We start from the raw sequence: 26,503 nt of genomic DNA on the forward strand, positions 1-26,503 counted from the left end.
CCTCCCTTCCAAGCCCTGACGTGTGCCCAAACAGTGGTTTACCCCAACATATGAGGTATCAGCGTACTCAGGAAAAATTGCACAACAACTTTTGGGGACTAATTTCTCGTGTTACCCTTGGGAAAATAAAAAATTGGGGGCTAAAAAATTATTTTTGTGGAAAAAAATGATTTTTTCATTTTCACGTCTCTGCATTATAAACTTCTGTGAAGCACTTGGGGGTTCAAAGTGCTCACAACACATCTTACATACGTTCCTTGGAAGGTCTAGTTTCCAAAATGGGGTCACTTGTGGGGGGTTTCCACTGTTGAGGCACATCAGGGGCTCTGCAAACATAATGACGACCGCAGACTATTCCATCAAAGTCTGCATTTCAAAACGTCACTACTTCCATTCCGAGCCTTGACGTGTGCCCAAACAATGGTTCCCCCCCACATATGGGGTACCAGCGTACTCAGGACAAACTGGACAACAACTTTTGGGGTCCAATTTCTCCTGTTACCCTTGTGAAAATAAAAAATTGCGGGCTAAAAAATCATTTTTTGAGTAAAAAAAAGATTTTTTATTTTCACGGTTCTGCATTATAAACTTCTGTGAAGCACTTGGGGGTTCAAAGTGCTGCTCACCACACATCTAGATAAGTTCCTTGGTGGTCTAGTTTCCAAAATGGGGTCACTTGTGGGGGGTTTCCACTGTTTAGGCTCATCAGAGGCTCTGCAAACGTAACATGATGCCCGCAGACCATTCGATCAAGTCGGTATTTCAAAACGTCACTACTTCCCTTCCGAGCCCCGACGTGTGCCCAAACAATGGTCCCTCCCCACATATGGGGTATCGGCATACTCAGGGCAAACTGGACAACAACTTTTGGGGTCCAATTTCTCCTTTTACCCTGGTGAAAATAAAAAATTGCGAGCTAAAAATTCATTTTTTGAGGAAAAAAAAAGATTTTTTATTTTCATGGCTCTGCGTTACAATCTTCTGTGAAGCTCTTCGGGGTTCAAGGTGCTCACCACACATCTAGATAAGTTCCTTGGGGGGGTCTAGTTTCCAAAATGGGGTCACTTGTGGGGGGTTTCTACTGTTTAGGCACACAGGGGCTCAGCAAATGTAACATGACGCCCGCAGACCATTCCATCAAAGTCAGCATTTCAAAATGTCACTACTTCCCTGCTGAGCCCCAACGTGTGCCCAAACAGTGGTTCCCCCCCACATATGGGGTACCAGCGTACTCAGGACAAACTGGACAACAACTTTTGGGGTCCAATTTATCCTAGTACCCTTGTGAAAATAAAAAATTGCCAACTAAAAAAAATTTTTTTAGGGAAAAAAAAAGATTTTTTATTTTCACTGCTCTGCATTATAAACTTCTGTGAATCACCTGGGGGTTCAAAGTGCTCACTATGCATCTAGATAAGTTCCTTAGGGGGTCTAGTTTCCAAAATGGGGTCATTTGTGGGGGAGCTCCAAAGTTTAGCCACACAGGGGCTCTCCAAACACGACATGGTGTCCGCTAACGATTGGAGCTAATTTTCATTTCAAAAAGTCAAATGGCGCTCATTCCCTTCTGCGCCCTGCCGTGCACCCAAACAGTGCCCCCCCCCCACATATGGGGTACCAGCGTACTCAGGACAATCTGGACAACAACTTTTTTGGTTCAATTTCTCCTGTTACCCTTGTGAAAATAAAAAATAGCGTGCTAAAAAATCATTTTTGAGGAAAAAAAATGATTTTTTATTTTCACTGCTCTATGTTATAAACTTTTGTGAAGCACTTGGGGGTTCAAAGTGCTCACTACACATCTAGATAAGTTCCTTAAGGGGTCTAGGTTCCAAAATTGTGTCACTTGTGGGGGAGCTCCAATGTTTAGGTACACAGGGGCTCTCCAAACGCGACATGGTGTCCGATAACGATTGGAGCTAATTTTCCATTCAAAAAGTCAAATGGCGCTCCTTCCCTTCCGGGCCCTGCCGTGCACCCAAACAGTGGTTTATGACCACATATGAGGTATCGGTGTACTCAGGAGAAATTGCCCAACAAATTTTAAGATCCATTTTATCCTGTTGCCCATGTGAAAATGAAAAAACTGAGGCTAAAAGATAATTTTTGTGAAAAAAAGTACTTTTTTTTTTTTTTACGGATCAATTTGAGAAGCACCTGGGGGTTCAAAGTGATCACTATGCATCTAGATAAGTTCCTTGGGGGGTCTAGTTTCCAAAATGGGGTCACTTGTGGGGGAGCTCCAGTGTTTAGGCACACAGCGACTCTCCAAACGCGACATGGCAAGCGCTAAATATTCCAGCATATTTTCCATTCAAAAAGTCAAATGGCGCTCCTTCCCTTCTGAGCCCTGCCGTGCGCCCAAACAGTGGTTTTTGACCACATATGAGGTATCGGTGTACTCAGGGGAAATTGCCCAACAAATTTTAGGATCCATTTTATCCTGTTGCCCATGTGAAAAATGAAAAAATTGATGCTGAAAGAAAATTTTTGTTGGAAAAATTAAAATGTCCTTTTTTTCCTTCCATGTTGCTTTAGTTCCTGTGAAACACCTAAAGGGTTAATAATCTTCTTGAATGTAGTTTTGAGTAGCTTGAGGGGTGCAGTTTTTAGAATGGTGTCACTTTTGGGTATTTTCTACCATATAGACCCCTCAAAGTAACTTCAAATGTGAGGTGGTCCCTAAAAAAAATGGTTTTGTAAATTTTGTTGTAAAAATGAGAAATCGCTGGTCAACTTTTAACCCTTATAACTTCCTAACAAAAAAATATTTTGCTTCCAAAATTGTGCTGATGTAAAGTAGACATGTGGGAAATGTTATTTAGTAACTATTTTGTGTCACATAACTCTCTAGTTTAACAGAATAAAAATTCAAAATTTGAAAATTGCGAAATTTTCACAATTTTCGCCAAATTTCTGATTTTTTTCACAAATAAACGCAAAAATTATCGATCTAAATTTACCACTAACATGAAGCCCAATATGTCACGAAAAAACAATCTCAGAATCGCTAGGATGCGTTGAAGCGTTCCAGAGTTATTACCTCATAAAAGGACACTGGTCAGAATTGCAAAAAATGGCCAGGTCATTAAGGTCAAAATAGGCTGGGTCATGAAGGGGTTAAAGTGTACCAGTAGTTTTAGGTGGCTCTTTGGAATAAAATGCGTTTGTGTGCATGAGCGAAAACTTTATTTCTGGTCATTATATAATAATAATAATCTTTATTTATATAGCGCCAACATATTCCGCAGCGCTTTACAGTTTAACAGTTTCAAAACACAAGTCATAAGTAACAACGTTAACAATACAATAATTATAGTAAAATAAGACGAAATAAGACGACCCTGCTCGTGAGAGCTTACAATCTACAATGAGGTGGGGGGGATACAAAGTACAGGGGTGTATTTACAATGATGTATGTACAATGATGGTCCAGCCATCTTGAGGGAGTGAAGGATGGGTGGAGATAGTGAATGGGCTACACACGCACACTTACACATAGAATGACTTTGATTAATGAACGTGATAGGCCGCTCTGAACAAATGTGTTTTGAGGGAGCGACTAAAACTGTGCAAGTTGTGGATAGTCCTAATTTCTAGGGGTAGAGCATTCCAGAGGATTGGCGCAGCACAGGAGAAGTTTTGGAGTCGGGAGTGGGAGGTGCGGATTAGTGCAGAGGTTAGTCGAAAGTCGTTTGCAGAGTGCAGCGATAGACAGAAATGAGGGAGAAGATGTAGGGGGGTGCTGCAATGTGGAGAGCTTTGTGGGTGAGAACAAGTACTTTGAATTGGATCCTATAATGAATGGGCAGCCATGTATGATTTCTTTCTTGCATTATTCAACAGTGTCCCCTCTTTAGGCTTTATCTCTAATTTACAGTTGTCTCTGAGCTGGTGGGTGGAGACTACTGTTATGACATGCAATATACGTCCTTCTCTCCTGTCTCTATGTTGCAAGCTCTCAGAAGCAGCAGTAGCATGCAGAGCATTTTACAGCAGTACTGAGCTGTGTGACTGTGAATCCAGCACTGTGGTGAAATAAAATACTTGATAGATAGAAGCAGCATCTGTGAATGTTTGTGCCATTTAGACTTGGCTGCGAAAATATTTTTGGATGGGAGGCAGATGACCAAGCTTCACTTAAGCAATTAGGATGCACTTTAAGAGTGGACAGGAAATTATATTACAGATTGCATTAGCACAGAGAACACCAAGGAGCCAGCAACACAATGAGCCAGTGCTCTGTATATAAAAAATACAGTTATTAATAAGTCTGATTAAATGGGTTTACCATCTAGGACCAATATGGCACATTGATAAGATATTCCATAAATGCCAGGTAGATGCAGGTCTCCTTGTGCGTCTTTCATCTAGAGCTCCTATATGATGTTCAATAAAACTTCTAGGAATGGATATTGTGGTACTGTGTTAGCCGGAAAAATGTATATAAATGTGCTCTTGTCTCAGGCATTCATTTAGAAACTTGTCTCTGTGCTCAGAAAACGTGCAGATATATTTTTTTCTGGTCAGCCAATAAAAGTGTCACTCGTAGAAACCGTTAGTCTTAATTTTGGACAACTGCTCTCCGAATATGTTTGTAATAAGACAAAGTTCAGATTTGCAGCGTATCGGGAGATCTGTGTCTGGCCCATATACCATAGCTCATTTATATATTCCAGAGGAAGCCACAATTTTTTTATATAATATATCAGATCGCAGATATCAAGGTATCACTGAAATCCGCTTTCTATGACCTACATGCCTATTTAGGGATAGGAGGGTTGATCCTACTGACGGAATCCCTTTTAAGAGATGTTACAATTGGACCTTTTGTGGATGGGGGTGATGCTTCCTATAGATAAGTCACGGTAATAAAAATTAAGTTTTTTTTGTAATGAATGTAGAGTTAGCGGGAGAATTTACTTAAGCTTGTCATACACATTAAATGACTGTCAAACAGTGCTTCAGCCGACAGCTATCTCTGCCTTCTCCCCCTTATAGTAGATCGCTAATTCATCCAATTACTCCTGTGTTCTCAATGAGAAGCTGCTGGCTGACATAGTTTTACTTCTATAAGAACGATGTGATCAGCAGCCTGAAATTATACATTCGCGGTCTACATCTCTCCAGACCATCAGTCGACCAGAGCTCCCATACACATTAGACTGTTGGCCAAAACATCAATAGTGGCGTGTTCAGTCGCCATTAGTCTAATGTTTATACTAAGGAAATCTTGAAAATATTTTCTGTTGAGGACTGTGAGGGCGAACTTGAGAAAGGATTTACATTCTTGCCTGAAGAAGGAGCCTGTAGGCTCTGAAAGTGGCAAATGTAATATGTCTGGTTATTCAATAAAGATATTACTCCTAGAAAACATTTATCTTTTTTAAGTGGCATGAAAGCATTTACATGGGTTTTTCTGGCTAACACGGTACCACAATATCATTTTGTTCGTTTTTTTGTTATTGTACATCATAATAATGGAAGACAACTCAATGTACCGACCACAGATGGATCTTAAGGCTATGTGCCCACGTAACGTTTAAAACCGGACACCTTCCCATAAAATGCGCGTTTTTTTCCGCGTGATTTTTTCGCGGTTATATTTGCGTTTTTGCCACGATTTTCGCGTGCGGAATTCAAGCACTTTTCAAGCGATTTGAAGCATCGCTTGGAAAGTGATTGACAGGTTGGTCACACTCGTCAAACATAGTGTTTGACGAGTGTGACCAACTTTTTACTATTGAGGCTGCCTATATAGCATCAGTAGTAAAATAATGTTAAAAATAATAAAAAAAGTAATAAAAAAAATCGGGTTATATTCACCTTCCGGCGTCCTGCGCAGGCTTCCCGGGCCTCAGCGATGCTTCCGTTCCCAGTAATGCCTTGCGGTAGCGGCATGGGCCTGTGATGACGTGAAGTCACGCGAGACCGCTAAAGTATCGCGAGACCTTTGATGACGAGGTCTCGCGATACTGTAGCGGTCTCGCGTGACTCACGTCATCACAGGCCCATGCCGCTGCCGCAAGGCATTACTGGGAACGCGAACATCGCTTAGGCCCGGGAAGCCTGCGCGGGACCCAGGAAGGTGAATATAACCCGATTTTTTTATTCTTTTTTTTTTTTTTTACAGGGATATGGTACCCACATCCCGAAGGACAGTCTCCTCTCCTCCGGACCGTGGGTACCATCCGCACATGAGACGCTCACTTTGCGCATGGTGGGCATAGCCACATGCGGCAAGTAAGCGGATCTCATACATTCCTATGGGTGCGGAATCGCGGCAATTCTTTGCAGAATCGTGGCGATTCCGCACAAAGAATGAGCATGCTGCGTTTTTTTCCGTGATGCGATTCCGCCGTGGAAAAAAACGCAGAATTAGCACAGCATGTGCAGAATGCCATAGGAATACATGGGATGCGTTCAGTATGAGTTTTTTAAGCCTTTTCGCGCCGAAAATCACGGCAAAAACGCTTAAACGCAACGTGGGCAACCAGCCTAAAAATCCTCTGATGAACCTGGCACAACTGAACAGCGACATCTTCTTCTTTTTATATCGATGGAAAAAGTAAAATTGAATCACCAAAGATTAGTGATGAGCGAATTTGTTCAGAAAACGATCGCCAAACATAAATTCGTCACGGATATGGTCATTCGGATTCGTGATAGGAAACACGAGCAAAATTTTATAAAATCGGAATAACTCGGTAACATTCAACAAAAACACGAGAAAATATTTGCGTTGCCGCAAAAGTATTTTCATCACTTTAGCAGCAATAATGGTGTGTATCATGAGCGTTTGGCACGTGTTTGATGAGGGGAGGGGGTTTGCAGAGCTCAGAAGCGCGGCGTTCTTGTTAAAAGTTATCCCCCCCCCCCTAACTTTATATGTGCACATTGCGGCTAGCCAATTAGGGCACAGGAAACACCCACAATGTCCTGACACAACAGCTCGTGTCATTGTCTGCTGAAATCACATGTCCCTCTCCATATAAATAGCGGACATCTTGTTTTAGCGCAATTTTGACACTGTGACAGCGCGCAGAGAGGCTGCTCCTGATCCTGGCACTATTAGCAGCAAGATTTAGCTGGGGCGGTTATATATCAGTCAGATAATGTAGGTAGCTAGTGTCCAGTGTGGCTGTTAAATTTACCTACCATCACTTTTTTTATGGCTGTTACTGAGGTCCACAGACAAAGCCAGCAAAACCCATGTCCTAAATGTGTGTTGTGCAGAGCTTCTACTATGCTCCATGCACAAGTATAGCATTCTAATATTTTTTTCACTAGCCAAATACGAAAAAACCTGTATCCAACCTTGTCATAATTTTTTCTGTTGCTAAATGTGAAGCAACCTGCTGTATCCCACGTTGTCATTTTGTGGCTTTGATATGAACCTGTCTGCAGACCTAAGGCTCATTAAAAAAAAATTATAATTTTTCAGTTGCAAAAAGTTAGACAACCCACCATATCACACTTTGTCATTTTGTTGGGTTGAAATTAAGCTGTAGAGGCCTGATCCATAGACCACAAAAATTTTTTCTGTTCCTAGTGTCATACAGTAAGGGACCTGACTTTCAAATTGTTTGAAGCATAACTTCTTTGTCATACAGGGCTCATCCACACTCAATTCTTTTTTTTCTGTGACTAACACGATACAGCATGCCAAATTTCAACTTGGAATTTACTATCGCTGAAATTCAGCTGTTTGCAGAGGTGGTGCAGAGTTTAAAATATAATTTTTTGTTGCTAATACTGTGCTCCTACCATACTATCTGAGCAACATGACTTGGGGGGGGAAAAAGTGAGGCCGTGATGGAAGGGGAGTTAGACTTTGTGTTCAAGGTGTACGTGGGGTAGGTGGTAATGTTTGTGGAAGCATTAGTGAAGCAACGTCACGTCCAATGCAAAGACAACTGACAACTTCTGTTACTGGTCAGGCTACACCACTACCTTTGTTTGGCCAATGCACAGCGGTACGCCTTGTCGATGATGCCCAGAAAGAGCATGCACTCGAGTGGATGGCAATCGCAGCTTCAAAGGGCCTTTCCTCCTCTTCCTCCACCTCAACATCATACCCAGTACAGTCCACAGAGGTGGCACCCAAATTCCCCTTGCTTCCCCCCATGTCCCAACTCTCCAACCGTTCACCTGACTGTACGCGCAATGCATCCTCAGCCACAACTGTGCCTGTGACCAGCAGCGTCTGTGGGTCTGCAGCTCTCAGGGGTGGCAAGGGATGCCTAGCTTGGGCCTTTTTTGATGCTGCAAAGGATGAGCCAACTCACGTAATCTACCTACTTTGCAAAAAAAAAACAAAAACTGAGTCGAGGTAAAAAAGTGCAATAATTTGACTTCTACATATATGAACCTTCACATGCGCAATCAACATGCTTTACTGTGGGAATCCCACTGTGCAAAAATGCGGACCAGCGGACCTCAACAACCATTAGCCACCCCATCAATTGCATCTGCGCCTTCTTCCTCCGCCTTTGTCACCTTGCTAACTATTGAGAAACAGGTCTTCGACTGCAGAACCTCGGGTTCTTTACCCGCTCTAGTCACACTGAATGAGAGCCTGCCGTCAGCTGTAATGAAAGCGGACATGCCTGCTGTTTTTGACCAATCTCCGAGAACGAGCACACCACAAGTTTCTCAATCCACTGTAACATCTACATCTGAACCTCTGGTGGAATTCCACTCTGCACATGTTGCAGCAACTGTGGCAGCAAGCCCTGACGCAGTATGTCATGTCGTATAGCCTGGGCCAATGCAGTACGGACGTGGTGCATATCGCGTTTACAGAGTGGGCACAGATTAAGGACCTCTGCACTTTTCTGCACATTTTCGAAATGGCTGCTAAGATGGTTAACGCTGATGACACCGTCATCAGCATCACTGTTCCAGTCATCTACATGCTTTGCTGGAGCAGACTTTGAATAGCCTTAAGACGGAGATGGTGGTCCCAGAAGAGGAGGAGGAAGCATAGGAGGATGCGGAAGGGTTTACATTGTCTCTAAGTTCAAGACTGTCATTGCACCGGCAGGTGCCAGGGGAGGGTGGATTACTGCGATCTTGGCGGGCTGGTGATAACAGAAAAACTGTTATCGAAGGTGCAAGTTCCGAGGAACAAATGGAGGAGGAAGAGGTGATGGGCGAGCAACTGTCAGATGAAGAGGAAAATCCTCCCCTCTCTGTTAGTGGTTGGCGGGAGGGAAGAAACGAGCCTCAATGTTACCCAGCCACCAACACATTATGGGCTTGGACCTCATGGTACAGCCTGGCATATGAGTGCCTCCTTGCTGCACTACCTGACAACAAGATACCTGCATAGTTATGATTAAGAATACTGCTGACTACTAGGTTGCCACTCTTAGATCCAAGTTATAAAACCAAATTTTGCCAGATGCTTCCCACCCTGGTAAGGGACCAGCGAATGCTGGCGTATCGAAACACACTTTTACACAACCTTAAGAGAGCTTTTCCCCAAGTCAGCAATGAAGCACACAGTTCGCATCACAACTGTAGACTTCCAACCTCTAGCACGTCAATTTGTCAACGCAAAAACATTAGCAGCAGTGGTGGTGGAAGTGGAAGAAGCAATTTCTGTGAGTGCTTTGACAATTTTTTAGACCAACTCATACACCAGCACAACAGAGTCCAAGTCTTACACGTGGTGAATGAATGGAGAGGATGGTGCAGGGATATCTAGAACCGAATATACATACCATCAGGGAGGGTTTGGACCTTTTCACATTTTGGTCTTCCAAAATGGATGAGTGGCCTGAGCTCGCCTCACCCGCCTTGGAAGTTTTATCGTGCCTGGTAGACAGCGTTCTCTCAGCACGTATCCCTAGCGCTGCTGGTGGTGTCCTAAATGATAAGCGTAGCCGGCTGTCCCCTGAAAGTGTAGACTGCCTAACTTTCATCAAGATGAACAAGTCATGGATCTCCAAGGTCTTTTGCACCCCCATCACAGACTGTACAGACTAGGTGATATTGAATTTTTTTAGTGTGATGCATTAACGTCACGTAACTGCACTCTGTGATATCTTTAGTGTCGCTTCTGTGGCTGTTGCTGATGTTGACACTAATTTGTGGAAATGTGAGCAGTCATGGTTGGTCTACATCTGCTGGGTTAGCTGTAGTGGAAGATGTCTCTGTCCCTATTATACTATTTCTACTCTCGTGAAATTAATGCCACTTCTGTGGTGTAAGGCCCTCATTCATTTAAATGTGAACACTTCTGGTTGGGTGTTCATCTGCTTGATTGGGTGAAGTGGAAGACCTGTCGGTCCCTATTATGCTATCTATACTGTAGTGAAATTGATGCCATTTTTGTGGTGTCTGCCACTAATTTTTGTAAATGTGAACACTCCTGGTTGGGTGTCCATCTGTTGGATTATGTGTAGTGGAAGACCTATTGGTCCCTATTATACCATTTCTAGTCTCATGAAATTGATTCCACCTCTGTGGTGTATGGCCCTCATTTGTTTAAATGTGAACACTCCTGGTTAGTTGTCCAGGCCTCCACTTCCTTTGACTCAACTACCCTTGTTACTATCCTTAAGTTTTTCTGACAATGATAGTCTACAGAATTTGATATTTGTGCCACCTGAGTGTGGTTCAGCATGCAAGCAGGTAGACGTGTTGCATGTGGTATCAGGGCTCCCAGCAAAGAAGGCCTACTCCTATCCCTCACCCCACCTCATCTTACTGTGACATTCAATAGACAGCTGTAAATGCTGTCCCAGACCCCGATGCCTCATGCCTGACTGATTGCTTCAGTGCCATGCTGCTATTTGTACTGTGGGTGAATTGAGACCACTTTCCTGGTGTCTGTTCCTCATTTGATGTGTTTTGGCAGCATTAGGGGCCTTTATAAGGTGTTGTGCATGCGTTTGTTTTTGCCTCCCATTAACGTGAATGACGTTCGGTTATGTTCAGCGAACATTTGACGAATTCATCGGCGAATATTGCAAATTCGGCGATCATAATCCGAGCCGAATATTGAAAAATTCGCTCATCTCTACTCATGATAGGGAATCCGGCTCGTTATACCTACAAAACTCATTTTTTCACGGAAACCTTGGAACAAATCATCTGAGAGACTCTGGAATCACCTCATTGAATTTTTCCACAGCAAAATGTCAACCATCGAAAATTAGATACATTCTCTCCAGGACAGACTATAAGGCCGGGATCACACACAGCGAGATACGGTCGAGTCTCGCATGTTAAAACCAAGCTCTGGCACCGGCACTCCGGAGCGGAGCGTGCAGCTCCATGTATTGCTGTGTGGCTGCACGCTCCGCTCCAGAGTGCCAGCACCAGAGCTTGGTTTTAACATGCGAGACTCGGCCGTATGTCGCTGTGTGTGATCCCAGCCTAAGAACCAGATTCTTGTCTAATTAAAGCTAATCAAAGAAAGATTACAGGACTTCCTGATTCGTGAGGAGAGCAGGTGTCAGTGTGGCCGAAAATCAACCCAATTGACACAACCCTTTGACAGGGTCATCCTCTGTTGTGAACCTTTCTCAGTATGAACCTTGCACAGTGGTAATGACTGTTCCATCGACGGGTCTAACATTCTGCTGTACGAAACAACTTGATACGGCTCAGCTCTGTGGTGATGTTGAGGAATTCTTTAGCAGATTATGGCTCAAAGAATTCTTTTCTGACCATTCAGATATAACCTCACATGCTAATATGCAACACACATCAAAACTGAAAACAAAAAAAGGAGGACAAGCTGGCGAAAGCCAAATTCTGGATCACTATGTAGATTGTTTCCGAAAAAAGTAAAATTTAACGGTTTGAACAGACAACATAAAATATCACAAAATCTCAGAATTGAGGAAAGGAAAACCCTTCAGTAAATCATTTCTAACACCTTTGATTTTGATGCCATATATATTATTTCCGATCTAGGTGTGTGGGCACTGGAGCAGTGATAACTGTGTATTAGTTTATTGAGATCATGTCGTTATGAAGGTATTTCTAACCAGGATCCTGTCATTTAGGTGGAGCTGCCTCCTGTGGATCTTGGACCAAGTTCTGCATTAAATCAGACCCTCGCTCTTCTGCGTGAAGTTCTGGTCTCTCATGACTCCTCAGTTGTTCCCCTCGATGCCAGACAAGCTGACTTTGTGCAGGTATGTGAGCGATTGTGTATTACATCTGTCACTATCAGGATCACAATGTGCGTACAGGGCTTGAACAAACCATAAAAATAAAGTTCTTTCTTGTTCTGTGTAGTCACGTTTCCTTTTAGCAAGTCAGCAGCTCTGAAAAGAATCGTGATCTATTCTTTGTGACAGCTCAGAGACACATGGACTGTGTGCTTTGTCTTTTGACGCAACGGGACTCACACCTAGAAAGGGCTATCTTCTCTGCGCCCATGCTTGGCACACGTTGGGGGATTTATAGGGGGTGTAATTGTACTCACAGAGAGCAGCTGTGCCCTGTAATGAGTCATGCTGTCCATCACGTGATCAGGACAGATTTTAATTCCCTCGCAATAAAAAAAAAAAGTTAAAGGAGTCACCCACGATCAATATTTATCAATCCACAGAATGGGTGATAAATGTATGATGGGTAGGGGTCTGACTGTTTCCCATCGATCCCCCTGTTAATACAGCAGTAGTCTACATGCTTCACCTCGTCTTCTATAGACCGTGCAAACTACTGCTTCATTCACACGGAGGATATGGTGGTAGCTCTATTATTGAGATCACTGGGGGCCAGTGGTCAGGTCTCTAGCAATCTTCTGGGGAGGAGATACGGCCGTTTACGTTACTCCCAAAAAGTTGTAGCATTAGGGTGCTGGTAAGAATAAACTGGAAAGTCCATATCGGTGATCACAGCACCTACAGTAATCTAATATTATCCAATAGTTTTGTAGAATGTGGATATGTATTTGTTGTGGGGAACACCTTTCCTCATTATGAGCCCATAACAATTGGGGCAGCTTCATAAGAAATGTCATTGCCATGTTATGGTGTTTTTAGGACGTGTGTTCTGCCTGCTGGATAAGTAATGTTGAGGCTTCATGTAGATTTCTATTTTGGCCTGCTTGCTTGGCATTTTCTGCTTTATGTGACCCTTCCATGGGGTTACATAGTAATGTAGGATACATATGTAAGTCTTGTGATTAGTTTAGACTGTCCATGGTTCACGGGAGCAAACACAATGTGCTCCAGTGTAATTAGAAATAATTTCCTTTATTTTCAAGGGAGGTTAACATGATGTTCTGTACCCTGTGTTCTGATCTATTTCTTTAGGTTTTGTCCTGTGTCCTGGATCCCTTGCTACAGATGTGTACGGTCTCTGCCAGTAATTTGGGCACAGCTGACATGGCCACATACATGGTCAATTGTCTTTATGTGATGAAGACGACATTAGCTCTATTTGAGTTCACTGACAAGCGTCTTGAGATGCTGCAATTCCAGGCAAGTCTGTCTCCAGTATATTCCTTTTTTTTTTTACTACAGCTGAGTTTTGTTGCTTCTCTTCTCCACTCTAATATAGAGCTTTAAGGAAGGAAAAATGTTTCTATTCACATAGTCATTTGTATGGAAGAGACACCTTCATAGACCTTTATAGACTTATCCACATATGCCAGATTGGCTTCATAACACTGTTTGAAAATTTAACTCAATTTCCGCCATCTGATTGACAGCCCCTCAGTGTCCCTCCTCCCTGCTGAAATCTTAGAGTACTCAGTACTACCTGCAGCTGTCAGGTAGGTTGGGTGAGTGGGTAGGGACTCATGACCTCTTTCACTCTTTAGCTCATTTTATTATCTTAAAATCCATATCAGAAGGGCTCTATAACCCAAAGGAAGCATAACGGCCTCATCAGGTCCGTGATCTTCTATTTTATAATGTATGTAGTTTGTATGGTAAAATTCTAGTGGTAGATCCCCCTTTACATGTGTTCATGTTGTAATTGTATTCGACTTACTAATACACTTGTAGTAGCAAATCTCCATCGATTTTTCCCTGTTTCGTCAAAGCTTGGCACAGTACAGTTTCCTCAGTGCTGTGTGTTAGGGGCTGGCTGATTGCTCATTTGAGTAGCTAAGCCTAATCCCCTTTTGGGTTTATACATCCAGTATCTAGCAGTCCTGGTTTATCCCTTTACATTTCAACCTGTTCGATCCTTCTGGTCACTGATATTTGTCGGCGATCATGAGAGCTGCAGACATTATTACATTTTTGGCCAATGCCACCAATATCTGCAGGTTTCTCTCAACTTTGATGTTGATTTAAATGTATATAATATGCTTTTGAGAATGTGACTCCTATTTAAAGCTTTTTTAAAGGGGTATTCCCATCTTATAAAGTGGTAGTATATTGCTAGACTATGCCATCGCTTCATGATTAGTGGGAAACTGACCTCTGGGCCTCTACATTCATCCAGTTGATTTACTGCTGTGCCCTTTTAGTCTTTTCCTGGACGGCTTTACCCCACCCACCGGATACATCCGCTGTGTAACACACAGCTTTACTCCAGGGAGAGGGATCGGCTGCAGACATCTGCATAACTGGATGGCTGAAGGGTACTTTCCAAGATAAAACTATAAAGGATCCCACTGATGGTAAATCCTATCAATGAGCCATTGCTTACTGAGATTGGAATAATCATTTATAACTGTTAAAAAAATAAATAATGGTAGACACAGTCATATCACCTCCTGCTCCGCAGTCTGCTTATATTCTAATATTACTGATTGAGGTTTCGAATGTGGATTTCCCTTCCTTTCTCTGTGCGGACCCATAGACTTACCATTAACCCATACAGTGGTATTGAGACGGTAGTATCATGTTTTATTTTTCCCTTTTATAGATTGATGCACATTTGGACACTCTAATTAATGAACAAGCCTCTTATGTATTGACCAGAGCGGGATTAAGCCAAATATACAGTTGCCTGCAGCAGCACAGGCCCGAGCAGGTGAGATATAGATCCTATCACATCTAAAAATCCAGTGTTCCTGTATGAAGAGCATAGTGGAAATACCAGATCGGGTTTGATTTTAACACCACACACTTCTACCATCACCATGCGCTAACCCACCTAGTTGACATGTGTTTTTTTTTTCTATGAACCTGCACTTAGAAAGAAAACAAAACTTGTAACTCTTTTTGTTGTTTTGTAACTCTTTTTATTGTACAATATGAGACTAGCCCGTATAATATGACTAGCCCATATAATATATAAGACTAGCCCATATAATGTGCCTCCTCCATATTTGTTAGCGTGCAACATCTGCACCGTTCTGAAACAGTAAGTCTTGTAAAAATCCTTCAGTGAAAAGAAGGGGCTAATATTCTGCCAATGGCCAATGAAGCCATGCATTCTTAGTCATGGTGCAGACTGGTCACTGGAGGGAGGTGTCTACTTCATCCAGTCATCCAGTGTCTTAGTCACACATAGCAAAGTGATGAGAAGGAGGTGTGTAGAAGGCTGAGCCCCGGACGCACACAGATGATTTCTTTATAGAATTCTGACAATTGTAAAAAGAGACAAAAGTCAACATTGCATTTGTCAGCCATCATTCTAAAGTGCTGAACTTCAAGTCTTGCATCCCTACAACTTGCCAAACTAGACTAACATACGTTCTGGAAGGTAAGGTGACACCTTAATGATATTTTCTCCCATTGACATATACAGTGTGTACGTGATTGAAACGAGCCCTTTTAATATAGGATTTGCATTGATGACCTGCTTGTCTTAACATCTTTTACTACATTTTATTCTCTTGCAGGGGCCACTGTCAAACTTGCCCAGTATGGATGCAGTCTCACTGAAGGCAGCAATGGTAAAGCACTGCACGGTTAATGTTTTGTTACCCAGATATGTATGTATAATGTAAATGTGACCAGTCTTGTGGCAGTGTTTCCTGTTGTGGAGAAAACTATGTTGCTGTGAGGAGACTTAAAGGCCATGCAATGCTTCTCTGGGATTTTACATTTTTAAATAGCATCTCTGGCGTGGAAGAGAACTTGAACTCTAGTGCCACCTATTGGGGGGTAATCCTAAAAGTCATTATCTACCCTTTTAACAAGCCTTGCCCATGCCTTGGGATAAGATGCCGAACCAGACACGTGTTTTTCCCTCATCAGTACAAAGCAGGATGTCTGATTTGTCTGTGCTCCTCACCACAAGAAGAAATGTTACTCCTAAGATCCCCTGTTAGAGGCCTGTCATGCAGTTAAATCAGACCTCCTTCTTTGTACTGATGAGGGGCAAACATGCTGTAACCAGTGTCTGCAGTTGCAGAGTCTGGCTTGACTTCCCCGAAGAGTCTATTTGCATATCTAGACCTGTGGTGCAAAATAATCTTTGGTCCCAGGTCCTTATATCAGGTTTTACATTTTCCCAACAGGTGCAGAAAGCCTTAAAGGGGTTGTCCATTCATAATATATTGATGACGGATCCATACGACAGGTCATCAATATTGGATTGCCGAGGACAAACTTCTGGCACCCCCACAGATTAGTTGAAACAAGTCCCGGCTGCAGCTGAATGTAAATAAATGGAATAGAGATGTAAAACACAGGAACATTCAGTGTACAGTGGCCTCTCCCTGATGCTTCTGAGCTGCTTAGACAATGGCTCCGTTGCCAAAAACAAGAGCTGTTCTTCAGTACTCTGCAGCGGCAACTACACATTGATTGTTGCTGCACTGTTCAGTTTCGTTCCACCTGTTTACATCCAGCTGGAGCTTGTAAAAGCTGATCATAGGTGGTGTCTTCCCCTTAACAAACTGACATTGATGACCTTTCCTTTAAATGAGTCATCAGTTTATTATGACTCGACAATCCCTTCAAGATTTATTGCAGTTCTTGGAAATTGTGCAGTCTGAAAGGTGGCAAAGATCACCAGACAGAGTATCCCTGTGGCATGCACCCCCTTCTGGCACCCTGCTCAGTGATGCATTGTCCCCATAGCTGTGACAACCACAATGCCCTCCAAAAACAGTGACCGCCACAGTGTCCCCAAATAATGACTAGTCACTTTGCTTATGATCATTATAGCAAGAAATGACCTGTCTATGCTGTTAAAGTGAACCTAAACTTTGAAATCATTTACAAAGTTGTAGGCCCCGTTATTTACCGTCGATCGGCTCTAGTTCTGTAACCTCCACCGATCTTGCAAACCAAGAAGCGAATTCTGTAGTGCGTGCAGAGCGGTGAACAGACTTTGAGTTTAGCCCCCACATCCCTACTGCCCACTTTTGAGCATAAGTTAATTGGAAACAGATTTATTCTACCCAAGATATTGGCAAAATAAAATAGGAATAGAAAACCCTGATTATAACATTGTGTCAGTTACTGGGCTCCTTGCTGCAGACTTGATGATCACTGTTTTATTTTCTGAAGCTTTGGTAGTCCTCCCAATAGCCAGAGCTCAAGAATATCAGGAGCTCATCATTGAGAGAACTAGCAGAGCTGCAGCAGATGAAACGGTGGTTTACTACAACTGCAGCCCAGTTAGGGACCCAGTGCTGCCATTGGGGTCTCTGCCCCTACATCATGCTGGTCTCCAGTGGGGCAGCAAATACTTGGTGGGTGATTCTCTATAAGCGCTTCTGTCCGACGGTTGGAGCGATTGTGGGGCTCTCGGGACCCCACCCCCATCTATCAACCGTACGTACCGTCAAAAAGAGGGTAAGGCTGTGTGCACACGTATGCAGAAATTTCTGCATAAAAATCGGACTCCCTTCCCAGAAAACGCGCGTTTTATGGGTTTCTAGACCCGTAGAAAATAGCTAGAAACATGGAATTTTCCGCGAAATTAATGAGCATGCTGAGTTTTTTTTTACCGCGAAGCCATTTTTTCTCGGTAAAAAACGCATCAATATGCACAAAAAGTGCAAAATGCATAGAAATGAATGGGAAGCTTATTTTAAGCGGTTTTTGAGCGGATTTTTTGGCAAATCCGTGAAAAAAAACGCGAAAAAATGCTACGTGTGAGCACAGCCTTACCATTTAATAACACCGAATATAGAATAGTTACTGACATGGCGACCTGCTTGGCATTCATTGTAGGCTTGGTGTTATTGAATTTGCTCATTTTGTGAGGTTATAATTTGTATGAACTTTATTTCACCTTTGTGTGACTATTTTGGATCCTGGTATATTTAGCAGGGGACATATTCTATAACCACAGCATAATGATTAGTATACCAGGATATAAATGGCGGCATTGTATGGGCAGCCACCTCCTCGCAAGATGCCTGCCAGCTATTATTAATGCCCCTCAGTCCTCGGTAATAGTTGGAGATGTGGGTGGGGTGTACAGATGTGACACTGTGACTTTTATAGGCTCTGTTTCTAAGTTTGTCTCTGGCGAGGCAGATGTGGCTGGACCGTGACCGTCTCTCCCTGACATAGAAGGATATACATACTGTCTAGACGCAGGAGCCGGTGCCAGCGCCATATGTCGCTTCTGTAGTGGTAACCGCCAGCCTCTCGTCTGCTGCGTCTGTAATTGTCACCCTCCGCCTATGAAGGATCAAGCACAGGGAGGCGAGAAGAAAGCTGGGGCTGTGAACTATGTCAATTTCTAGGAAGGAGTTCTGCCCGGGGCACGTAAAGGGGTTTATCTAATCTCCTTAAATTCCTGGAGTCAGACACCGCTTCCCAGAACTGGATCTTCTTGGGGTCATTCACCTTGTCTTATAAGAAATCTCCCAGGGTGGCAAAGACCTTGATTCCATTGCTGACTTATTCCTTGCGATGCTTTTTATAAAATCTACTGCACTGGTGCCTGGCCGCTCGAGTCCAGAGTCCTGCAATTTAGTCCTTTTTGTGAAAGTGTTGATATGCTTTAAAGGTAGTTTGTTAGCACTGAATGACTGTTCAAACCAAGCACAGGCACTCGATGCTTCATAGCACGGCCAATCAGTTGAGTGCACCATCACACCTACTTGTATTCCATTTATCGGCACTCGTGTTCTTTGATTGACAGCCCTGGTTTTATAGAGCCATGGAAGGACGGAGATAGATGGAAAACAAGCAGTTGGAACGGTCCACTGAACCGAACGGCCGCGCCAAGGTTGCTCTGTGCTTGGTTTGAACAGTCATTCCGTGCAGGTTCTTTTTAAGAAAAATTTTCTACATTTTGCCGAAACGTGCTGCAGTGTAAGCAATCGGTAGCTTTCCACTTACAGTATTTCTTGTCCTTAGGTTCAGTTCGATCGGTATTTGGCGGGCCCTGACAATCTGCAAATGCCACAGCTGAATTTCTTCCTAAGTGCCACCGTAAAGTAAGTGACATTTCACTTCATACATTATTATTCAAATTTATAAGGTTAAAATGAAAATGCTGCCGACGAATATGGATATACTTCCAAACAAAAAGGAAAAAAAAATCATCCACAACATGTAACAAAAATAAGTGTTCTTTATTGAGCCAAAATGAAATAAACTTATACCCTAAAATGTAGAATTATTGACTACAAAATGGAGAGAGCGAAGGAAAAAAGTGTGGATGACATTGGTGCAAGCCTAATAACAGGATCAACCCCCCGCTCCACACCTGCCCATTGTAGGTAACCATACCAGAGGGAGAAATACCAAAAAAAGCAAATAATGATAACGTAAGTGATGACGATGAAGCCATATGTATAAATTGTAGAGTCCACATGCACACCCTCGTGAGATGTAATGAGTGCATATGTAGCATAATAGAAGTGTCTTGTGTTAAGGTCCCTTTAAATGAACATTAATATTCAGGAACAATCTTTCATTAGAATACCCTTTCTCTGAGTATTGGCTTGTATAAACAGGCCGGCAATCACCCAACAAATTATGAGGTGCTTGGATCTTTCATGCTGGCTTTAAAATCCGCGTTCTCGGCAGCACATTGTCCTGTGTAACCTGGTGCTGTGCTGCCGACAATGTGATACTATGTAGGCACAGAAGGATCATTCTGTGCTCATAGCATTCTGGGCGACCTGTCTAAACACATCATTAAACGACCACCCATAGGATTGTATACAGCCGATTCGTGTTCAATCAACTCCTCTAAATGGACCCTGATAAAGTGCTATCAAAAGTGAGTATGCCCAACAATGGTATACAGCAGGTGGGCAATCATTAAGCGAAGGAACGTTCATGTATTCTCTATGGGGAGAGAGGAGTAAGCTGCTGCCGGACTTCTCTGCCTGCAGTTTATCTGACACACAAAAAAGGATCTGTTGTTTCAATGCAAACTACAAACGGTAACCCATTTCTCATCGAGTCCATGTTTTCGGGAAGAGTCAGGACACCCCCATGCTTGGGATGGTTAGCTGGTGCCACCAAAATCTGTGACTATTCCACTGTGATGTGTACAGCTATTCTCTGGTTTCTCACATACTAAGTATATCCTTTCATGTGGAAGATTGTGACTGCATGAGTTAAAACTTAGGGAAAAAAAAGAAAAGTTGCTCCAATGTTTCGATAGACACTGGTGGTTTTTATTTTGTGATCAGTGATATGAGAAGGAGCCACGTCTAGTGCAATGACTTCCTGGTCAGTGGGTGGGACTGAGCTACTGAGCATATGTGACCACCATCACTGCACTGACTCTTACTGGGCAGTGGGTGGGACTGAGCTACTGAGCATGTGTGACCACCAGCACTGCAATGACTCTTACTGGGCAATGGGTGGGACAGAGCTACTGAGCATGTGTGACCACCATCACTGCACTAACTCTTACTGGGCAGTGGGTGGGACTGAGCTACTGAGCATGTGTGAACACCATCACTGCACTGACTCTTACTGGGCAGTGGGTGGGACTGAGCTACTGAGCATGTGTGACCACCAGCACTGCAATGACACTGGGCAATGGGTGGGACAGAGCTACTGAGCATGTGTGACCACCAGCACTGCTCTGACTCTTACTGGGCAGTGGGTGGGACTGAGCTACTGAGCATGTGTGACCACCAGCACTGCAATGACTCTTAGGCTATGTGCACACGCTGCTGTTTATGCTGCGGTTTTGGCACAGCAGAACTGCAGCAGTTCTGCAGACAGTGTACAGTAGCATGTTATCCTATGGGATTAACATTCTGCTGTGCACACGCTGCAGATTTTTAACTGCGGAAAAGCTGCGGTTTTAAATCCGCAGAAACAATTGACATGTCAATTATTTCTGCGGATTCTGCTGCGGTTTGCCACCTATTCCATTGTCCAGGTGGCAAACCGCAGGGCAAAACCGCAGGTAAAACCGCAGGTATTTTATCTGAGGTTTTACCTGCGGTTCTGCAGATAAAAACCCGCAGGTGAACCTGCAGTGTGTGCACATAGCCTTAGGCTGCTTTTACACTTACCGTGTTTTTGCTGGCCAATTTTGCGATTTCTATGGGGCCGCAAAATCGGCCCATAAAAATTCCTCGGTGCGCCGTGTACCGTACGGCTGTGAGGGCCGTTTTTGCGGCTGTGATAAAAGATTGAGTATTGGAGGAAAAAAAAAAACAGCGATCCGCAAACTGTTTTGCAGTCTGTTATTGCGGCAGACCATAAAAAATGCGGTAAGTGTAAAAGTAGCCGCAATGGGCAATGGGTGGGACAGAGCTGCTGAGCATGTGTGACCACCAGCGCTGGAGTGGATGGTCAGCATAAATAGAAGAACCACTGGGGGGGGCAACATAATAAGTGACAACAACTGAAAAAAAACAATCAGTTTTCTAAATTGATATTCTATTTTTATAGAGTTGAGATTCTGCGCAGTCTTTCACTATTATTACACGTGCAGGTTTCTGTAAGCCTCTATGAGGAATAATTACAATAAGCTGTTGCTTCTTGTATTGACCAGAGATTCCTTTGAGTAAAGCTTTGTCGCTATAGAAGTCTTAAGGCTTGTGTCTCGTTAGTAAGTCTTCTGTTATGTAGCAGGGCTATCAGTATAATGGGGGTCTATTTATACTATTATGTGGCCAGAAGCTCAAGATGAATCCTCTGTGCTTGGGAAAATGTGCGTTATAGCAGGTGGTTACACATTGACTTATCACCATGAATGAGGGGTTACATTTCCCTTAATAATAATAGTAATAATAAAGTTATTTTCTTTCGTCTTCTTGCCCCTTCAAAACCTAGACTCGTCTGTGAGTATAACATCCAGCCCACTCTGCGGCTGCAGGCTGTGGATCTCATGTACTCGGCAGCGTTACTTGCTGCTTAATGGATTGAATGGCTCGGCGTGGCTTAATGGGCATCGCCAGTTGATCTACGGGGAAATAAAGACATATACCGTATAAAAGCATTGTTCAAAGGATAATCGCTCGTGTTTAACAGCAGAGCTGGAGGGAAGAGTGCTCCGCATTAGAGCTGGGTAATTTCACTCCTCCTTACCGTATAGGACTCTCACACTTGTATGAAAGCTGCTGCTTCACGTCTGAAGAAAATAAATTTCTCTCCTGAATTTTGTGCAGTTGGGTGAAAGAGCTGCTGGTAGGAACTGCTGTGATGACAACATAAATATATTAAATGGATTTTAGAATATACTGTCATTTTATTTTTGCATTTAGTCATTTTTTCTACTATGATTTTGAACAAAAAAAATACCCTACTTCTAGTCCCACAAATCGTTTCTAAAGCAACTTCTGTGATTCTTTGCAGTTGATCTCATGGTAGATCGGCAAAGTTCGGGTGCTACATATAAAGGACTAAATAACTATATATACAGTTGTGGCCAAAAGTATTGACACCCCTGCAATTCTGTCAGATAATACTCAGTTTCTTCCTGAAAATGATTGCAATCACAAATTCTTTGGTATTATTATCTTCATTTAATTTGTCTTAAATGAAAAAACACAAAAGAGAATGAAGCAATAAGCAAAACATTGATCATTTCACACAAAACTCCAAAAATGGGCCAGACAAAAGTATTGGCACACTTAGCCTAACACTTGGTTGCACAACCTTTAGCCAAAATAACTGCGACCAACCGCTTCCGGTAACCAACAATGAGTTTCTTACAATGCTCTGCTGGAATTTTAGACCATTCTTCTTTGGCAAACTGCTCCAGGTCCCTGATATTTGAGGGGTGCCTTCTCCAAACTGCCATTTTTAGATCTCTCCACAGGTGTTCTATGGGATTCAGGTCTGGACTCATTGCTGGCCACCTTAGAAGTCTCCAGGGCTTTCTCTCAAACCATTTTCTAGTGATTTTTGAAGTGTGTTTTTGGTTATTGCCCTGCTGGAAGACCCATGACCTCTGAGGGAGACCCAGCTTTCTCACACTGGGCCCTACATTATGCTGAAAAATTTGTTGGTAGTCTTCAGACTTCATAATGCCATGCACACGGTCAAGCAGTCCAGTGCCAGAGGCAGCAAAGCAACCCCAAAACATCAGGGAACCTCTACCATGTTTGACTGTAGGGACCGTGTTCTTTTCTTTGAATGCCTCTTTTTTTTCTCCTGTAAACTCTATGTTGAAGCCTTTGCCCAAAAAGCTCTACTTTTGTCTCATCTGACCAGAGAACATTCTTCCAAAACGTTTTAGGCTTTTTCAGGTAAGTTTTGGCAAACTCCAGCCAGGCTTTTTTGTGTTTCGGGGTAAGAAGTGGGGTCTTCCTGGGTCTCCTACCATACAGTCCCTTTTCATTCAGACTACGACGGATAGTACGGGTTGACACTGTTGTACCCTCGGACTACAGGGTAGCTTGAACTTGTTTGGATGTTAGTCGAGGTTCTTTATCCAACATCTGCACAATCTTGCATTGAAATCTCTTGTCAATTTTTCTTTTCCGTCCACATCTAGGGAGGTTAGCCACAGTGCCATGGGCTTTAAACTTCTTGATGACACTGCGCACGGTAGACACAGGAACATTCAGGTCTTTGGAGATGGACTTGTAGCCTTGAGATTGCTCATGCTTCCTCACAATTTGGTTTCTCAAGTCCTCAGACTGTTCTTTGGTCTTCTTTCTTTTCTCCATGCTCAATGTGGTACACACAAGGACACAGGACAGAGGTTGAGTCAACTTTAATCCATGTCAACTGGCTGCAAGTGTGATTTAGTTGTTGCCAACACCTGTTAGGTGCCACAGGTAAGTTACAGGTGCTGTTAATTACACAAATTAGAGAAGCATCACATGATTTTTCGAACAGTGCCAATACTTTTGTCCACCCTCTTTTTTATGTTTGGTGTGGAATTATATCCAATTTGGCTTTAGGACAATTCTTTTTGTGTTTTTTAATTTAAGACAAATTAAATGAAGATAATAATACCAAAGAATTTGTGGTTGCAATCATTTTCAGGAAGAAACTGAGTATTATCTGACAGAATTGCAGGGGTGTCAATACTTTTGGCCACAACTGTATATAGTAACCTCAGTATTCATAACTGTGAGAACATAACAGAAACTTATTAGAATGGACAGAACCCTTTTATAGATACGTTTTAGGTTTCCGCACATCTTTGGCTGATTCTTCCTTCAAAAAGTTGCAAATTTCCCCCCAAATGTGCACTAGTATCCCCCCTAGAGTGATTTTTTTTTTTGTACACCAGAGATTTGGTGCACATCTTGTAGCATTTTAGCTAGCATGTGACTTTTTTTGCACTAAAAAGCTGCAAACAGGTAAATACAAAAATAATGAACTTTCTGTGCGATCCTGAAGATGAAGCATAAGAAAGCCCTTTTAAGCTACTTCAGTCTATGTCTCCATGACACAGGCTGCTGTTACAGAAACCATGTGCTCTAATTTTGCTTACTGAACTATGGAGGTCATCAGGGCTGACTTTTGATTGATGCTCCGGTCTCCAATTGGTTAACCAGGAAACCCGCGACCAGATTGAAGGTGGAAGTTCCCTGTGTTCATGGGCTTTAGCAATCAAAGCTTTCTCTGATCTTGGCTCTAGCCCATTCTTAGGATATGTTCTGGGACCTGTCTCCCCTACTGCAATGACGGCTCAAGTTGTCACAGTAGACTAAAGACATGCACTGCCTGCCATCAAAAGATAGTTGGCATCTGTGAAAGGGTTAAGTCCAACCCGGGGCCCCTTTACAGTAGCCACAGGTATAGTTATGCCCTAGTAGCCCTGCAATTAATTGTTCTAATCCTTAGTTTGACCTCATTATGACTCTCAGACTTAGGCCAGGGTCACACTTGCGAGAAACTCGCACGAGTCTTGCATCTCAATACCTGGCACTGCCTCCGGCACTCAGGAGCAGAGCGTGCGGCTGCATGTATTTCTGTGCAGCTGAGCGCTCCGGTCACGATTGCCGGCGGCAGTGCCGGCTATTGAGATGCGAGACTCGTGCGAGTTTCTCGCATTTATGACCCCAGCCTTACTGACCAGTAAATACATTTGTACAAGTAGTGTTAAAAGTTGTCAATAGCGCAGACATTTTGTTTTTCTGCTTTCCTCATGCTCTTGGACAAGTCTGTGGGGCCATACTGTGCTGCTTTATACCTCCTATTTCATGGTGGGATATTTATGGCAGATTCTCCTCCCATCAGATGACATATTACTGAGCGGTTATCCTCTTTAGGTGTCTAGGGGCACCCAGAATGGCCTACCAGTGACCCGGGGATTACCATTGTCTCTATGCAACTCTGCCATCCTAGCTTTGAATCTGACCAAAAGCCTCATCTTCGTGGGGTTTATATATTCTTCCTGTTGGCTCGGCTTTCCTACAGATACCTGGGGAAGGGAAACCAGGGGAAGAGTCCTGAGGAGAGAATTTGCATATTCCCAGTGCCTTCTATGATAAGTGAAGAGCCTCCGCGAGCTCAACCATCACTGGATTCTTGTGTAGATGAAAGGTCGCACTCATCGGGATAGTGAAATGCTGCTTTATTATAACATGTAATTACATGTCAGGTCGGAATAATTACACGAGTGCAAAAAGGCTGACAACGGCCGTTTCGCGCTATTCAAGCGCTTCTGACCCGTAGAAGTGCTTGAATAGCGCGAAACGGCCATTGTCAGCCTTTTTGCACTCGTGTAATTATTCCGACCTGACATGTGATTACATGTTATAATAAAGCAGCATTTCACTATCCCGATGAGTGCGACCTTTCATCCTGTCATGATCTCAGTGCGGGTTTGACTCGCACACGTGGGGTTAATGTCTGGAACCAGTGCTGATGACTGGCATTTCTGGGGTTAAAGGTTGTGGTCCCGGTGCAGGCTTACCAGGGGAAGAGTCCTGAGAGGAGAATTTGCATATTCCCAGTGCCTTCTGGGATAATTGAAGAGCCTCCGCGAGCTCAACCATCACTGGATTTTGGCCGTTGCAGCTGAAAAGAGGAAATCGGTAAACCAGGGGAAGAGTCCTGAGGAGAGAATTTGCATATTCCCAGTGCCTTCTGGGATAAGTGAAGAGTCTCCGCGAGCTCAACGATCACTGGATTTTGACCGTTGCAGCTGAAAAGAGGAAATCGGTAAACCATCTGCAGTGATTTTGAAAACTTAGATAAGAAAGTGAAAGAACTGGGAACGCAGGTGGTCTTCTCTTCCATCCTCCCAATGGATGGCCATGGAACAAGGAGGTGGAATA

At 43.2% G+C, this 26,503-nt stretch overlaps 1 protein-coding gene across 1 annotated transcript in view; it reads left to right on the forward strand.

The window, feature by feature from the left end:
- The window catches only part of COG6 (component of oligomeric golgi complex 6), a 156,871-nt gene that overhangs the window by 113,275 nt on the left and 17,093 nt on the right, over positions 1 to 26,503 (forward strand). The window contains exons 14-18 of the mRNA XM_073583272.1: positions 12,024 to 12,155; positions 13,284 to 13,451; positions 14,851 to 14,958; positions 15,773 to 15,826; positions 19,200 to 19,279. Of these exons, the coding sequence (XP_073439373.1) occupies positions 12,024 to 12,155; positions 13,284 to 13,451; positions 14,851 to 14,958; positions 15,773 to 15,826; positions 19,200 to 19,279 (542 nt within the window). The remainder of the gene's footprint in view (positions 1 to 12,023; positions 12,156 to 13,283; positions 13,452 to 14,850; positions 14,959 to 15,772; positions 15,827 to 19,199; positions 19,280 to 26,503) is intronic.

This window comes from Dendrobates tinctorius, unplaced genomic scaffold (genome assembly GCF_039654945.1).
Source record: "Dendrobates tinctorius isolate UK_male_01 unplaced genomic scaffold, ASM3965494v1 ptg000075l, whole genome shotgun sequence".
Classification (NCBI taxonomy): domain Eukaryota; kingdom Metazoa; phylum Chordata; class Amphibia; order Anura; family Dendrobatidae; genus Dendrobates; species Dendrobates tinctorius.